Source organism: Bubalus kerabau, chromosome 1 (assembly GCF_029407905.1).
Source record: "Bubalus kerabau isolate K-KA32 ecotype Philippines breed swamp buffalo chromosome 1, PCC_UOA_SB_1v2, whole genome shotgun sequence".
NCBI classification, from domain to species: Eukaryota; Metazoa; Chordata; class Mammalia; order Artiodactyla; family Bovidae; genus Bubalus; species Bubalus kerabau.
The window spans coordinates 165,406,977-165,423,895 of record NC_073624.1 but is presented as its reverse complement, the minus strand read 5'-3'; the positions used below and the strand labels follow the sequence as shown (position 1 = coordinate 165,423,895).

General features: G+C 49.6%; 2 protein-coding genes across 2 annotated transcripts; one reads left to right on the top strand and one right to left on the bottom strand.

Moving 5' to 3' along the window:
- Positions 1–5,819: 5,819 nt before the first annotated feature.
- Positions 5,820–6,200, bottom strand: LOC129641865 (histone H2B type 1-C/E/F/G/I-like). Its single transcript, XM_055566449.1, has one exon. It carries the CDS (start codon positions 6,198–6,200, stop codon positions 5,820–5,822), a length of 381 nt encoding a protein of 126 aa, XP_055422424.1.
- Positions 6,201–8,321: 2,121 nt separating this feature from the next.
- GDF2 (growth differentiation factor 2) lies at positions 8,322–12,450 on the top strand. Its single transcript, XM_055566448.1, has 2 exons — positions 8,322–8,667; positions 11,501–12,450. Exons 1-2 carry the CDS (start codon positions 8,322–8,324, stop codon positions 12,448–12,450), a joined length of 1,296 nt encoding a protein of 431 aa, XP_055422423.1.
- The last annotated feature ends 4,469 nt before the right edge of the window (positions 12,451–16,919 follow it).

The following is a 16,919-nucleotide window of genomic DNA, read 5'->3' as shown; positions in this document are numbered from 1 at the left end:
CGGTGGCTTAGGAAGCCCAGGGAGCCTCTGAAGAAGGCTGCAACCACAGCCACTGGAGACAAATCGACCTACACAGAAGAGAATACAGGGAAGGTAAGTAAGTGGGGCTGGGGGTACCTGGGTTGGGGTCTAAGTATTTTCCTCATAAATATCTTTGCTGCAAGCAGTTTCTTCAAAAGCATTTTTGCTGCACAGCCAGTTGGTCATGAGGCCATTTTGCCATAGAAGATAAACTAGCTGGGGGCAGTTCCATTACAGTAAATAGTAGGTCAGTCTGTACAGAGCTTCTGTGAGCACTCATACCTCTCACCCATCAAAACCAAAAGCTTACTCTGCGGAATCCAGGGAAATGGTACAGATGAACTTATTTGCAAAACAGAAATGGAGTCATAGATACATAGCTCAAACCTATGGTTACAAGTGGGGAAGGGGGTGGGCTGAATTAGCAGATAAGTATTGACATATATACACTAAATGTGTGGACACTGCTATGTATAAAATAGGCAACTAATGAGAACTTATTGCATAGCACAGAGAACTCTATTCAATGCTCTGTGTTCACCTAAATGGAGGGAAATCTTAAAAAGAGTGGACATAGGTATACATGCAGCTGATTCAGTTTGCTGTACAGCAGAAACTAACACAACGTTTAAAGCAGCTATACTCCAACAAAATAAAGTTTAAAAAACCTGCAAAAAAAAAAAAAAAAAAAACCACACACACACACTGCAAACAAAAGTTTGCTAAGCTTTCAAAAATATAGAAGAGGCAGCTACTAATTCACAACAGTCTTCAAGAACATTAATGATGGATTCTTTAGCTAATTTAGATATGGCAGTTTGTTCTCTCGGGCCATCTTTACCAAATTTATCATGCAGTGTTAGAAGTTGGAGGTAAAAGAAGAATGAAGCTCCTCCAATCCCTCCTCGCAAAAGAGATTTTTATGTGATTCCTGATGAGTAGAAGTTTTTGGGAAATGGTGAAAATTTTTAACAAAATCTGGCTTAGATTAATTCAACCAAGTGTTTGCAAAAACCGATGTGTTATCATTTTCTAGTGTAATATAACTGTCAAGCAGTTGTTTTTTTTTTTTAAGGCAAAATGGCCTTACGGCCAATTAGTTGTACTGCAAAGCTGCTCGCGGCAAAGATGTTTACTAGTGAAAATACTGGACACACCTGGCTGGAGCCCAGCAGCATCTGCTGAGCATCCCCTCCGAGGTGCTCCAAATGGCCGTGGGACATGTGTGTGAACAGCTGCCCTGGGCACATGGCCTACCTCTTGGCAGAGATCAGGTGAGGCAAGGGGGGTGGTCCTTAAGGCACACTGCCTTATTCCTGCAGGACTTGTACTGGGACTAAATGATTCATTCATTGGATGGCTGGGATGTCTCAAATTGGTCTGCAAATTGGTTATGGCTTGGTTTGCCATGTCTAATCCTTTTTGAAATATGACAGGATATAAATTACTTGCAAAATAAGTAAAAACATTAGGGCTTGATAAAGTTCCAAATGCCTTTTTTTTCCTTTCAATATTAGAGTCTTCCTTTTCCTTTGTCCCCCTCATTTTTTTTTTTTTCTCATCCAACTGCTCCCTTTCCATTTCTTAGGAAAGATAGGGTGTTCTATACCATTTCTTAGGAAAGTTGGGGTATCCTATAATACTTCTATCTTATTCTCTCTGGCATTTGCTGTTTCTGGGAGATCTCTGAGGTCACTGTGAAAGCCTGCAACTTCCCCTGTGCCCTCAATTCTGGATTACAGGGGTGGAGGGAGAAGGCTGGGAGGCTCAGCCCTGTGTCAGCCATGGACAGGGGCGTTGTGCTTGAGCTGGGATGGATGGTACCCAGTGCTGATGATTTTGCTGTGGGATGAAAGGAACTAGTGTCAGCAGGGACCCTCGTGTTTAGAGTGCCATGCAGCTTGGAGAGGGTATCTCCTTCAGCCACATAGCAACCCTGCAACTGACTCCGCAGTTGGTGCTCCAGAAAAACCGGCTCAAAACAGGTAAGTAATATGGCCACCAGTGTCTACCAAGACCACAGGTAATATAGGCTTTGATATGCAAGGCTGACCAGAGAAGGCAATGGCACCCCACTCCAGTACCCTTGCCTGGAAAATCCCATGGATGGAGGAGCCTGGAAGGCTGCAGTCCATGGGGCCACTAAGAGTCGGACACGACTGAGCAACTTCACTTTCACTTTTCACTTGCATGCATTGGAGAAGGCAAGGGCAACCCACTCCAGTGTTCTTGCCTGGAGAATCCCAGGGACGGGGGACCCTGGTGGGCTGCCGTCTATGGGGTTGCACAGAGTCGAACACAACTGAAGTGACTTAGAAGCATGCAAGGCTGACAGGTTCAAGGCCAGTGTGGTTGCTGCTGCTTCCCAGCTTCCCAGCCAGTGATGCCCCTCCGCCCCCCACCTCCAGCCTACTAGGGTTGTCTCAATGGTACTGAGTGCCCTTACAATAAAGCAAGGTTTAAAAAGAAATGTAAATATGAAACAACTTTTCCCCCCTCTCTCTATATATATATCAACATCACATGATCACAGGAGCAAGAGGTCCTAGCACACAGCCCAGACACGCACAGCCCTTGAATTCGCTTAGCCACACCTGGGTCTGTCTGGAGGGAGCAGGGTGGTGGCCTGCCAGCCACTGAGCCCTAGTCCTGAAGTTGTGCTTCCTCTGAAAGAGGAGAGCCTTAGTCCACGTGCAACTGGACGACAGTGCAGCCGTGAGCTGAAAATAGTAAGGCTGGAAGAAACCTTTGCAAAACTTCTGGTGCAACCCTTTTATTCAAAAAGAGGGGAAACTGAGTCTGGATACTACCAGATGTCTTGCTTGAGGCATCCCATCAGGTGCCTCTGTATGTCTAAATCACTCTTAAAATGTCATCAGAGCTATAGCCTGTAACTCAGGCTCCTTCTGTGGCCAAGGTAGAGACGGGCCCATGATGAAAGAGGCTGAAGAAGTCTGGGGTGAGGGTGTGAGGAAGAGCTTCCAGGGGAAGAGGAGTGGAGAGAAGCAGAGATGGCTCCCCCAGGATGGAAGAGCGGGACTGAGCCAGTGGCATAAAGCCGCTGAAGGCCCCAGCTTGTGCAAAATGTGTTTGATGGCAGCATGTGCCAAGGAAGGCTGGAGTGGGTTTCTGTGGGAAAACAAGGAGGGCAGAACCACTTTGGCAGCTCTGACTCCAAGCTGTGCACCAAAATATTGAAGTTAGAGCCAAAGGCTATTTCCTTTTACCAAAGTCAGGAAACATAAAATCTCATTCACTGATAAACTGGTGCTTCTGAGATTTCCAAATCTCCTCCTGTCTTCTGCTCCCTAAGATGATGGTGCTCTTTCAAGCTTTGTACCACTTTTCCTTCTTACTCAAGTCTAATCCAATCCTAGATTCGTCCAATCTCTCCTGGAAGTCTTGTTTGTATATGGAGAGGGTGGGCGAGCAGAGGAATGAACGAACTGTTCATCCGTTTGGTTATTCAGCATCTGCTACATGCCAAATGCCGTAACAGGCAGTATACGCATACTCGATCTCTTGGAAGGCTCATATGAATTTCCTCTTTTATCAAAGCCAGTGTGCAAATTTGAATGATCAGAATCACCTGGAGAGCTTGACTAGCTTGCTGGGCTGAATCAGAGTTTTTGATTTGGGGAAAGACTTCACATTTTTAAACCAGTTCCCAGGTGCTGCTACGCAATGGTCCAGGGACCACATTTTAGGAACCACTGTTCTAACAAACTTGCTGACCACTTGGGCACAGTTCAGAGACAAAGTGCCAGGAGTAAGCAGGATCTCAAGAAGTTGAGGCATGGAGCTGGGAAGTGACAGATCTGCTGCTCTGCCTGGTTCATGCTCTCTCCTTAGAACCTCAAAGTGGGGCTGTTTCACTCCTCTGAGCAATAAGTGCGTGAGTGCGGAACTTGAGAGGTCAAGCCTCTTGTGATGGAAGGGGCTCCTGACCCGTGGAGGCAGCTGTATCACAGTCAACCACCCCCAGCCCCTGGCAACCACCATTCTACTCCCTAATCTCTATGCATTTCACTACTCTTAAGTACTTCATATAAGTGGGATCATACAATATTTATCTTTTTGTGACTGGCTTATTTTATTTAGCAAATCTTCAAGATTCCTCCACATCATGGTATGTGTCAGAATTCTCTTCCTTTTTAAGGCTGAATAACATTCCATTGGGTGGATGTACTACATTTTGTTTATCCATTCATGGGTCAATAGACACTAGGGTTGTTTCTGCCCTTTGGCTACTGTGAGTAATACTGCTATGAACATGTGTTTACAAATATCTTTTTGAGACCCTACTTTCGATTCTTTTGGCTATATATACAGAAATAGAATTGCTAGATCACAGAGTAAACTGCTTGGGGGAAGAGAAAAAGGAGAGAGGAGTAGGAAATAACATCATTGTGGTGCAGTTAAGGCAGCCCTTCCCTGAGGCAAGCAGGCGGCAGGAAGAGAGGGAGTGCTTTGACACAGGAAGAGAGGATATAATTGACAATCCCAGATTGTCATCTGGGAAAGACAGAACAAGACCCAAACCTTGTTCTCTAAGACCCAAAGTCAAGGGAATCTGTCCAGAGGAACCAAGGCCTGTTCATTCAGAGAGGTAGTAAGGGCTCTAAGTCACCTTGAGGAAAATGGGAGTCCAGGCTGGTAACTCGGAGAAGGCAATGGCACCCTACTCCAGTGTTCTTGCCTGGAGCATCCCAGGGAGGGGGGAGCCTGGTGGGCTGCCGTCTACGGGGTCGCACAGAGTCGGACACGACTGAAGCGACTTAGCAGCAGCAGGCTGGTAACTGAAATTCCCCATAAGAACCTAGAAATCTGTGGGAGAGGGTAGGATGGGATCAGCGTGTGAGCACAGCTGGTCTCTTCTCTCCACCCAGCCACCTGCCCCCCCCCAGTGCCTTCTGGAGAAAGGGTAAGCCTGGGAGGATGTTTAAGAAAACTGTCACCTTGGTGCCCAATCGGAAACATCGTGGGGACCTGAGCAGAAACGTGGATCTGCCAGGCCATCCCAGCAGCTGTGCACCAGCCAGCTATAAACTGTGTGGGACTCACCCCAACAGCAAAGCTGCATGTCAGTGAGAAGCAATGGCCGGGGGGACCTTCCAGGACCTCTATCCCAGCCTTATTTCCCTTTCCAGCCTTAAAATTTGGACTGATACCATCCCCCCTCGATCTCTTTTGGAATAAATAAACCTCTAGAGCTCTTGGACAATTCAGGAAAGGGATGCTCTAAGAAAGAAAAGCAGACCTTCCAGTAATATGGATCAGGAGGTCTCATACAATTACTTAAGAACAATAAAGGAGATATGGACATATTGATATTCTGAGTTTGTGGCGCAGATCATTGCACACAGAGGCACAGGTCTGCAGGCGCCATCCTCATCACAGTCCATGTGGCCAGGACCTCCAGACAGTGCAGCTTCCATGACCGGATGTGATGACCCCATATGTAAACAGGTCTACAGTCCGATATCCGAGATGACCAAATCCAAAACTATTAGAAAACCTGAAGTTTATTTCAATTCATTTCAAGACAAAACCTGACCTGAAAGGAGATTTGTGTTTTTATTTGTTTCACTGCATAAATACCAATATGTTGTCCCCACTGGGGATATGACAGTATACACTCCATATACTGTATAGTGAAGTCGCTCAGTTGTGTCCAACTCTTAGCGACCCCATGGACTACAGCCTACCAGGCCCTCCGTCCATGGGATTTTCCAGGCAAGAGTACTGGAGTGGGGTGCCATTGCCTTCTCCGTTAACAGCGGCTAGGTATATTATATTTACCTGGAGCTGGTATACTTGGTGACAGCCTTAGTGCCCTCAGACACGGCGTGCTTGGCCAGCTCCCCAGGCAGCAGCAAGCGCACGGTGGTCTGTATTTCCCTGGATGTAATAGTCGAGCGCTTGTTGTAATGCGCCAGGCGCGATGCCTCGCCAGCGATGCGCTCGAAAATGTAGTTGACGAAGGAGTTCATGATGCCCATGGCCTTGGACGAGATGCTGGTGTCCGGATGGACTTGCTTCAGCACCTTGTACACGTACACGGAGTAGCTCTCCTTGCGGCTGCGCTTGCGCTTCTTGCCGTCCTTCTTCTGGGCCTTGGCTACAGCTTTTTTAGAGCCCTTTTTAGGGGCAGGAGCAGACTTAGCTGGTTCAGGCATGTCTATAATGACAACACCCAACAACACAGAAAGATCCTTCCCCAAATCTGAAGCTTCCTGAACTTCAAAACCCTCCTGGCCACAAGAGTTTTAAATAGGGGATTGTGGAGCTGCATATATCTCAAAATGGTGAGACTGCAGGTTATTTTTACATTCTTTCTAATGCTTTGCATTTCCAAAATTATCTGCACTATATATAGTACTCTTATCATCAGAATAGCAATCTGTCATGTTTTTAAGAAAACATCGAAGAGCAGCTCCTCCGGCTTCAAGAGCACATTCAGCCCACCCCCGCCCCCTGAGTCCCCTGGCTCCACCTCTTGAACATGACAGGCTTCTGGGCTGCCTCCAGGGACTAGAGAACCCTGGGGGGGGGGGTGCCTGCCTAGTTCCCCAGCTCCTCCCAGCCCGCTCCCTGCTGGGAAATTGCAGCCCCACTTCTGGGGGCCATGCACCCATTCATCTTTCCCCTGCCTCAGAGTTCTTGAGTTGAGTTGGCTCAAAGCCCAGCATGCTTCCCATCCGCTCTGCAAGCAGCCCTTCTGAAGCAGCACCCTTCCCATCCATCCTCCTTGGCAGAGTCCCCAAAGGACAGGGACAGCAAGTTCTGTCCAGGCCTGGCCACTGGGGATTCCTGGTTCCAGCCCACCCTCACTAGGGGTGGGGAAAAGCTGGATGCACACCCGGGATCTCTGACCCTGCCTGTCCTGGCCCCTTGTTCATCTTCCTGAATCTGCTTAGCTCACTGCACCCCCCACCCCCAGAAGCCTCACCAGCTTGAAAAAACCTCACATTTAAATCCTCCTCACAGTAGACTCCCAGAATATTTTATGCTTATTCTTTGCTACGGTCAAACCCACATGCAATGGAAATGTTCAGATCTAAGTGTGGGTCTGCCGTTCTTAAAATAACGCAGACCCTGAAGCCCAGCAGGGCTCAGCTGGGCCACAGTTTCTCAGCTTCTTCCGGCAGGTGAAACATCTCCTGGGCATGCCCTGGGTTCAGTGCTTCCCTGCTCCATTGTCTCCCAGATTACATGGTTCTCCTGACTGACAAGTGTGGCCCAGGCAACCGCCCGGATGACATGAGTCAAGACCTCACCATCACCCCCAGACCACTGACAGAGCTGTACTTAGGTGCCAGGGCCAGGAGGCCTTGGTGTGTAAGTGATGTTTCTAGAGAGCAGGCCAGGCAGGTGCAGGGCCTCTGGGGATTCCCCCCAAGCTCCCATTCAGTCAGACCCAGGGTAGAGAAGCTGTAGCCAGAATGCAACCACCCAACCGACTGAGGCTTGCAGTGACTGCCATGATGCACTTATTACCTTAAGTCCTTACTGCTCTCTTCTGAAGTGGAGGCCCGGAAAGGTAAATGACTTGCTCCGGGTCATGCATGTAAGGACAGCTGAGTGAGCTGGGATTTGAACCCACATCTGGTCTGACTCCAAAGTCTCTACCACCTCACTAAATTATATGTGCCACCTTTACCCATGATCTCTAAGACTCAGGAATTCACTTGACAGATGAGAAGCCGAGGCACCAAGTACTTGAGCCACAGACGCACATTCCAGTTCCAGGGAACCAGGCTTCTTACTAACCCCCCATCCCCACCCCAGTGGTCAGTCCATGGGCTTCTGGGAGTTTTGTGCTGTTGTTTCCATATTTGGAGGACTTATGGGTCTTATTTCTTTCCTGGATTCTTTGTTTCTGTGGCCCAGGAGATGGAGCATATGTCACCCTGCCTCAAGATTCTTTTGAGAGCTGGCAAGGAAATGAGAGAGGATCCATCCTAATTAGGGGGCGATAACCCCAAGGAGAAACTCGGATTCTTTGCAGCAGTCTGTGTCCTTCCCATTAGCCCTGCGCGTTTGTCAGATGTTTATAGAGCCTTCATTAACAGAGAGCCCCCTTAGATAAGAGGCCTGAACAGCATCAAGGGCCAGATAAGAACAAGTGGAGGGCACTTCGGGGACAGCAGAAGGGTGAGAGCCTGTGAACTGGCCCGGGTGCGCCGTACAGAGCTGTGGGCAGGACAATGCAGGCCGGCTCCTTCTGGGCTCCTCCCGGCACCCGCTAACACACCGCGGCTGCCGCAGTCTCTAGACTGGGGTGAGAGCATACCAAGATGTGCTGTGGGGTGCTCTGGGTGGCCCTGCCTGTGCTCTCCCTGCTGGCCTGCTCCGCCCTAGGGAAGCCACTGGAGAACCGGGGGCGGCCGTCCACTGGGGCAGATGCCCACCGCCTGCTAGGGGGGCCCGGCGGTGAGCAGGAGGGGGTCACCTTCGACCTGAGGATGTTCCTGGAGAACATGAAAGTGGATTTTCTGCGCAACCTCAACCTGAGTGGGGTCCCTTCTCAGGACAGAACCCGAGCCGAGCCACCGCAGTACATGATCGATCTATACAACAGATACACCACCGACAAGACGTCCACCCCTGCGTCAAACATTGTGCGGAGCTTCAGCGTGGAAGGTAGAGGCGGCTCCACGGGGCGCCCCGGGTGGGGGCGGGGGTGCTCAGTGGTCGGTCCACGGCTGCGCTGCCCAATATGGTGGCCACTTGAGACGTGGGACTCTTTGTTTCAATTTAGGTTAATTTAAATGAAATAAAATTAATAATTTAGTTAGTTTCAGTAGCTTGGGTGCAAGTGCTCAGCAATCACGCCTAGCTACCCTATAGGAAATGGAGACTGTAGAGCAATTCCATCATTGCATAAAGTTCTACCAGACAGCTCTGCTCTAGAAAATTCTCCCTCTCTGGGCCCAGCACCACATTAACACAGTAGGTGCTGAAGGAATGCTGCTCGCTTTCTTCCATCCCTTCCCTACCCCTCGCTTCCCATCCTGTCTCCTTCCTACTTAGACACAGACAACTTATTTAGCCTCTAACTAACAGGCGTCTTTTTAAACACTGAAAGACTGCATTTATCACTCATCAAAAGGTGTTTAAAATTCAGACAAATTCCTCTGAGAAACACTGGAAGACAACGTAATTATTTTCTAAGTATAAAATAATTTCCCTGATTTAGTAGGACTAGAAGAGAACGAATGTCAACTTAGGGCTTATGTCCTCTAATTCACACCACGTAGGTGACATGATCTTGTGAGCAGTGAGCCGAGGCTTGCAGACCCTGAGGGAACTTTCCCAGTTCACATATTAATTAAGCAGCTGGATTCTGACCCAGTCCCACCTGTTTGCACAGCTCAGGCTTTTTCTGCAGTTGCAGCCTCTAACCAACCAGGCCCACAGGACTTCTTCCCTCCTGAGCTTGAGGCCTGCAGACTCCTGAGCATATGCCCTGGCTAAAACATGCTGTGGTCATGCCGTGTGCCTGGCAAAGCTGTATTTCCAGTGGCCCCTGTGCTGTGCTTATTTGCTCCCTCATGTCTGACTCTTTGTGACCCCATGGACTATAGCCTGCCAGACTCCTCTGTCCATGGGCTTTCTTCAGGCAAGAATACTGGAATGGGTTGCCATGCCCTCCTCCTGAGGATCTTCCCAACCCAAGGATCGAACCCAGGACTCCTGCATTGCAGGCAGATTCTTTATCATCTGAGCCACCAGGGAGGCCCCTGATGGCCCCCAAGGAAAACAAAAATCTAGATTTAATGTGGACCTGTCTTATTTCTAAAAGATGGGTTTAATTTTTTTTACATGCAGTCTGCAGGTAATATAGATACTGCCAGCATCACACTACGCCCATGGGACATGTCTGTAACCCCTGCTTTAGGCAAAGGCTGAGCTTCTTTGGCTGGCCCTAATCACCAAATCCTATAGTCTGGGAGTGCAATGTTGGGAGCCATCTCGGTGACCCCTCCCTGCTCCCCTACCCCCAGCATATTCTGTGTCCTGGAAGCAAGTGCTCTGATCTAATCCCAGCTCTGCCTGTGGCCAGTACTGCTGTGGAGGCAGTGATCATTATCACAAACAGCCTGAGTGTGGCTCAGGCAGAGAGAGCACTTGTTCTCTAGATACCTGATGTGGTCCCTTGGCAATTTTCAAGGCATGCCGCAGAGCACAGCCAGTAGTTAATGCACTGCTCGTGGATCCCACTCACTACCCGCATATGACACAGCGGGCTTAACAAATGGTACGGAAACCTGAACAGCTCATCCAGGCTGGGTGAGGGCGCGCAGAGAGCTGTGTGAAAGGCCACGAGCTTGGGGTAGGGGAGCAGGCACAGGTTAAGTGGGGTGTGCACAGTTTCTGGGAGGACATAGAAGTACTGACTGAGCACCTGCTGTGAACCAGGGACACTGTTGGGTAGGCTTCATGTGCCTTCTTGTCAAAGCTTCACACCAACCCTGGGAAGGTGGTAGGATGGAGCCCCATTCCACAGATGAGGAAACCAAGGCCCACAGAGACTCAGGACTTCTCCCAGTTCATATGCCTAGAAGAGGGAGAGTAAGGATTGGAATTTTAGGCTGCCAGATGCTGCCAGGTTCCATGAAGCACACAGTCTCCCCTCATGTTGGCACATAGTAGATGCTCAGGAAACACAACTTGTCTTCCCTCCTGTGACCAGGCCGTGGTATAATAGAGATGTGCTAGTGAGATTCGGCCAGGGAAGTGGGAAGAGAGACAGTTGTGTGGCTAAAAGGCAAGCTCCATATATCTGTCTAACATATATCTGTCTCCATATGTCTAACATGACCAAGCCATTGAGATTAATCTATTTTTTCCTCACACACTGAAAAAAAAAAAGAAAAACCACCTTCATTTTGCTCATAAGTGACCATTCTGAATGATTTTCTATGTGATTTAGGTGATATTTTTAACACTGTAGTAACAAAATTCCACCATCCCCTCCCAGGGTCTCTCCTTTAATACTGGACGCTCAGGATTTGCACTCTGAGGCTGAGAGTGTGCTTTGCCGTTTTGTTTACTTGGTTCTTTTTTTTTTTTAAGTGGGGATCTTTACAGGATATGTGCACTTTGGCAGCTGCACACGCTAAATCCAAGTCTCCACATCTGTAAAAGTGTAGTAATAATTACATGTTCCTTGGGTCAATGTGAAGAGAAAAGTAAAATATAGTATGCAAAGGTGGCACATAGTAGACGCTCAGGAAGCAGCTGGAGCTGCCAGCTTCAATGCAAGACATCTCCTGCCTTTGTTTTTCTTTGGAAGATGTCAAATGTATCTTTTAAATACCCTACTACATTAAGGTCTTTAGTGAAACCAAAGAGAGACTTGTTAGAGATAAACAGTGTCATGCCCAGTGCCCTTTCATATAAACCATGAGTCTCAGGTTTGGTATTGTGAAAACAGACCCTCCCGGCAGATGGCTGTATATTTGCATTTCAGATGCTGTCTCTATAGCCACCACAGAAGACTTCCCTTTCCAGAAGCACATCTTGCTCTTCAATATCTCCATTCCCAGGCATGAGCAGATCACCAGGGCCGAGCTCAGACTCTACCTCTCCTGTCAGAGTCACATGGACTCCCCACACGAGCTGAAAGGAAACATGGTCATTTATGACGTTCTGGATGGAGCTGAGGTCTGGGACGCTCCTGGGGGAACCAAGACCTTCCTGGTGTCTCAGGACATCCGGGACGAGGGCTGGGAGACCTTTGAGGTGTCCAGTGCCGTGAAGCGGTGGGTCCGGGCAGACTCCACCAAGAGCAAAAATAAACTGGAAGTGACGGTGGAGAGTCACAGGAAGGGCTGTGACAAGCTGGATATCAGTGTCCCCCCGGGATCCAAAAACCTGCCCTTCTTTGTCGTCTTCTCCAATGACCGCAGCAACGGGACTAAGGAGACCAGGCTGGAGCTCAGGGAGATGATCAGCCACGAGCAGGAGAGTGTGCTCAGGAAGTTGTCCAAGAACACCGTGGTGGAGGCAGGTGAGAACAAAGATGAGGAGGAGGAGGATGTGCGAAACCACATGCCCACGGAATCGTCTTTGGTCAGACGGAAGAGGAGTGCTGCGGCCAACAACCACTGTCAGAAGACCTCCCTGCGGGTGAACTTCGAGGACATCGGCTGGGACAGCTGGATCATTGCGCCCAAGGAGTATGATGCCTTTGAATGTAAAGGTGGCTGCTTCTTCCCCCTGGCCGACGATGTGACCCCAACGAAACATGCCATCGTGAAGACCCTGGTGCATCTCAAGTTCCCCATGAAGGTGGGCAAGGCCTGCTGTGTGCCCACCAAACTGAGCCCCATCTCCATCCTCTACAAGGATGACATGGGGGTCCCCACCCTCAAGTACCACTATGAAGGGATGAGCGTGGCAGAGTGTGGGTGTAGGTAGTGCTGGCCTGAGGGCGGGGAGGCAGGGTGGATGGGCTCCTAATGACAGGTCCTGTGTCCCGCTGGGCATGACAGGGACCAAGTCCACCTGCATGCCAATCTGGAGAAGGAAGGGGAGCCACCAGGTCCCGGAGGTAAAGACCTGCTCTCCCTCTCAGGGCCCACCCCAAGCACATGCCACTGGGTAAATTACAGGGGAGGGGATGCCAATGGGCAGTAGGGTTTGGGGAGAAGAGGGAAGCCTGGAAGGGTTGCTGGGGTGGGAGGGGAGATGAAAAAACGGGGACAAGAGAAAGAATAATCCAGAGTCAGCAGAAAACTGAGCAAAAAAGAGGCCAAGAAGCCTAAACGGGAGATGCACACAGATTAATGGAAATTAAAGCGAGTGAGAGGACAGGATTGACTCCAATAACCACAGTGAATAAAGGGGAAAGGAATGGGCCGTGTGCACACCCACTGCACATTATTCCCACAACTCATGAGATGGGCGTCATGACTCCCAATTCACACATATGGGAGCCAAAACTTGGGCTCAAGTAGCCCAAATAGCAACAGTCAATGGCATGATTCCAATCCAGGGATCTCTACGGGTCCGTCGGTCACCAAAGCCAAGGGCTCCCCAAGTACCCTGCTGCAGTTTAGCAGGTCGTCTGGTAACTGAAGACAATTAGACTTTGGGAAGTGGGGACTGGGGGCAAGCTGGACTAAGTCTGACCAGTACCCAGCAGGATGACTGGGCCACTTGTCACATCTAGGGTACATTCTGACTGCTCTGTGCCTGTGTTAACTCAGTGTCCAAGTGCTTTTTAAGATACCCCTGAGTCACAGAACTATCCCTTAAACCAGCTGCAGGATGGAGCGAATGCAGGACAAACGCCCTCAGGCTGCAGTGCACGCTGTGGCCAGAGGAACTTTGACCCACTGGCACAGAGCTTGTGTGACCAGTGGTTCATACAGAGCCACTCGCTGCCATGCACTCAGACTGCAAGATGGTTGGTGGGGGTGCACTGAGTTTACCCTGAGGGATGGGCAGCCCATGGCCTGTGTCTCTGCAGTTACTTAGCATAACCAGCTCACCACCATCACACACCCATGGGCTCCCATCCCACAAGGACTCCATGGATGACAAGACCTGGATTTGAATTTGTTGAAATAAAGGCATTCTTGCTTTGGTATTTGCAATATCCTTGTTTTTACTCCAGTACTCAGGTGATGACATCCAGTCTTCCTGGGTGAGGGCTCCCGCCATTGATGAACTCAGGTCCTTATTGGCCACATTTGACCCTGGCTGCACGCACTGGCTGTTTTGAGTAATGTGCATCCAGTCCTGGTCCTGGGCTTGGGCCTTGGGACCAGACTTCATCCCCACTGACCGCAAGAGAGGACCTCTGACTCTCAGAGTCACACATGGAAGGGGGTCCAGTAGGAAGAGTCTGGAAGTGGCGAAGATTCGACTCCATGGCCCTTCTGATCGCCGGCCAGAGCAGATCCCAAAGAAGGCCTGGAGAGACCCAGGTCGTTCCCATTGGTTGAAGTTCCCAGATTATTTTTTTAATGGCTTGTGTTAAATGTTTACATGGAACCAATGAACAGCTTTAATACCAAAACACAATAAAACATTATTGTTTAATTACTGGAGTTACAGAAAATACTAATTCGCGGTATGACAGTATTGCTCAATCATAAGGATGGATGACAGACATCTTTTAGTCCCTGTGGGGTGTTTCTGTGCCTGCATCAAAATTTCACTTGGAAATAAAGTCAGATGTCTAATATGTGGGCTTTCTTGTGTGTGAGACCTGGGCCTGATGGTCCCCTAGCCCCACACCCTGCCCATTCCTCCCTCCAGGCCCTTCTTTCCCTGGGGGGAGGTGGAATGGAGGGGCACAGAGACGGGTGGGCGTGTGCGAATGAAGTCTCTGCTGGACAGTGAGTGTGTCAGCTCCATGATCCTCTCAAGACCCCAGTATCACGCTTGCATTCTGGGGGCCATGCAGGGCCCCACCTCCAGTGCCTTCGGGGTCATCCAGGTTGGTGCCCAGACTGTCCTTCCTTTGCCTGGAAATGCTCCTGCCAGATGCTGCTTAACCAGCCTTTTCCTCTGGCTCAGTGACCATCACCCTGGTTTGCCTGGGATGGTCCTGGTTAATCCATGTTGTCCACATATAACTAGGGCTCCTGTTTGGATGAAAGGTCATATGGTATCCACAGTCAGGGACATCTCAGGGCCCAATAATGGAGGACAGTTAGGAGCAGCAGGTTGGCTGGAAGCACACCAGGTGTGGCATTGCCTACCCTGGGCTCACGTCCTGACCAGGTCACTCACTGGTTCACAGTCACATCAGTGGTCACTGAGTCTTTATGCCCTTGCTTACAACCCCCAAAGTGCAAATGCTTCCCAGTGCTTAGAAAAAGTTTATTGAGGTCTTGCTTCTCTTTCTGAATAATGCTTAGAAAAATATTAGAGCTACTCTGTTACCTTCTATTATTCTCTTTCACCCTGAAATCTTCATTTCTTTCCTCATTATCTTTTTGATCCCCCCTCTTCATTTTTCCCCATGCTCTGCCAATATCTTTGGCCTTCCTACCTGTACCTGGGTTGGAAGCAAGAGTCACCTCTGCCAGCATGTCCCCTTCCCAGGCACACACACCAGAGGTCCTCTGGCCCTGGGCATGCAAACCTGAAATGTAACCATATATTGGGAACTGAAAAGACAACTCTCTACTTCCTTGATTTGCCTGGACCCGGGGGTTTCATGGAGAAAATCCTGAAACCTGTTAACTATTGGGGTTTATGCATGTAATGACATGACTGGTGGGCCTAGGAGAAAAATGCAAGAATGGTTAAGTCATGGAGGGAAAGTGAGGTCAGCATCTGGAGGGCAGGCCTTGCTCACCAGCAATGTGCTGATCACTCCAGACACAAGGTGAGGCCACCCCGGGCAGGATGTCCCGGGAAGGACAGACTGCAGGTAAACCAGGCCAAAGAGCACCGTCGAGAGCGAAGGCTGCTAGGGTTGTGAGATGACGGGTGCAAGCTCCCAAGCCTTCCCGGAGAGAGCTGAAAGGGAAGTCTTTGCTAAGTGGCTTGGGAGGGTGATAGAAGGAGAGAGAGAGAGAGGGATGAACAGGAGAGGGCAGGAGGCAGCCCTCTTTGGGAACAGATATGCTCAGGGAACAGCTGAGCCTAGTAACCTGAGCAGATCCCCAGGTCCTCCAAGGTGTGCCCTGCAACCTGTTCCCAGGCCTGCCAGGTGGATCTGCTCTTAGATTTCCAAGGCTATGTTCCATTCACCGTTCCCATTCATCTATGTCATCCCATCTTATCCTGTGGATTCCCATGGAATAGGGGATGGTGATCCCCCTGCTGGGTCCAAGCTTCACCCAAGCATCCAGCAGACTGCCCTGGAGTTACGGAGATGTGGCATTGTTGGCGTTACTAAAGCCAGAGGGAATCTAGGCCTTGATCGTGTTCCTACCCCCCACCTCCCACCACAAGTCCACGCCTGGGATTATGACACATAGTCAGGGACCAAAGCCCAGGTAAGTGTGTGCAGAATCTTCAGAGGATGACAATATCCTCCCTGCCTTCAGTCAATCCACTGCTCCTCAGCTCTGTGATTCTGGGCAAGTCCTATTATCCCGCCAAGCCCCAGCATCCTCACCCATAAAACAGGAGAAAGAGTGGTTTAGGAGAATTCGTCTTAGAAGCAGGATGTGAACAAGACCTGTGAGTGAAGGCATCATCATGAACAAATACTGCACAAGGCCTCGCCGACTGAGGGCAGCAAGAAACCCACTTGACCCTTGGTTATTACTCTTACGGTTTTCTCTCTCTGGTAACAATGACTGCTTAGGCACAAACTCTCTCCGGATTTAATTTAAAATAAATCTTATTTATTTGCAAAAAACAAGAAAGAAAGAAAAGCATTCATTCCCAGAACCTCTTTAGGCCCTGCACAGTTTCTAGGCGGGTTCTGGCCACAACTTACTCTCACTGTCTATAAACTTGAATTTCTGCCTGCACTGCGCAGAAAATATTTGATGCAGGGAAGAGGCTAGACAGCCTTGCTTCATAGAGCTTCCCTGCCTGCAGAGAAAGCATGTGGGTGATATTCCCACTGCTCTTAGGACCTTGGTCACTCTGAGAACCTTCCGCTCCCACCGCCCACACACACCTCGGAACTGATTCCAGTTCAAATCACCTCCCCCACCGCACCTGGCCCCGCCAGGCTCATAGCCTGACACACAGCACCCCCTGGAGGTGACAATGGGAGCTGCGCCCATAGTTACTTAGTTCTCTTCTGCCTTCCCATCAGGCAAACGATGTTGTTTGGGGGCAGTGAACACTTCTTAACGCGAGTGATTAACAGCTGGAGTGATTATTTATTCTGGGACTTCAGTTATAGTTTTCCTGTCATGGCACAAAACTGTGAGAATGCTCTGTTGGGAAGTAGGGATAAGGAATAA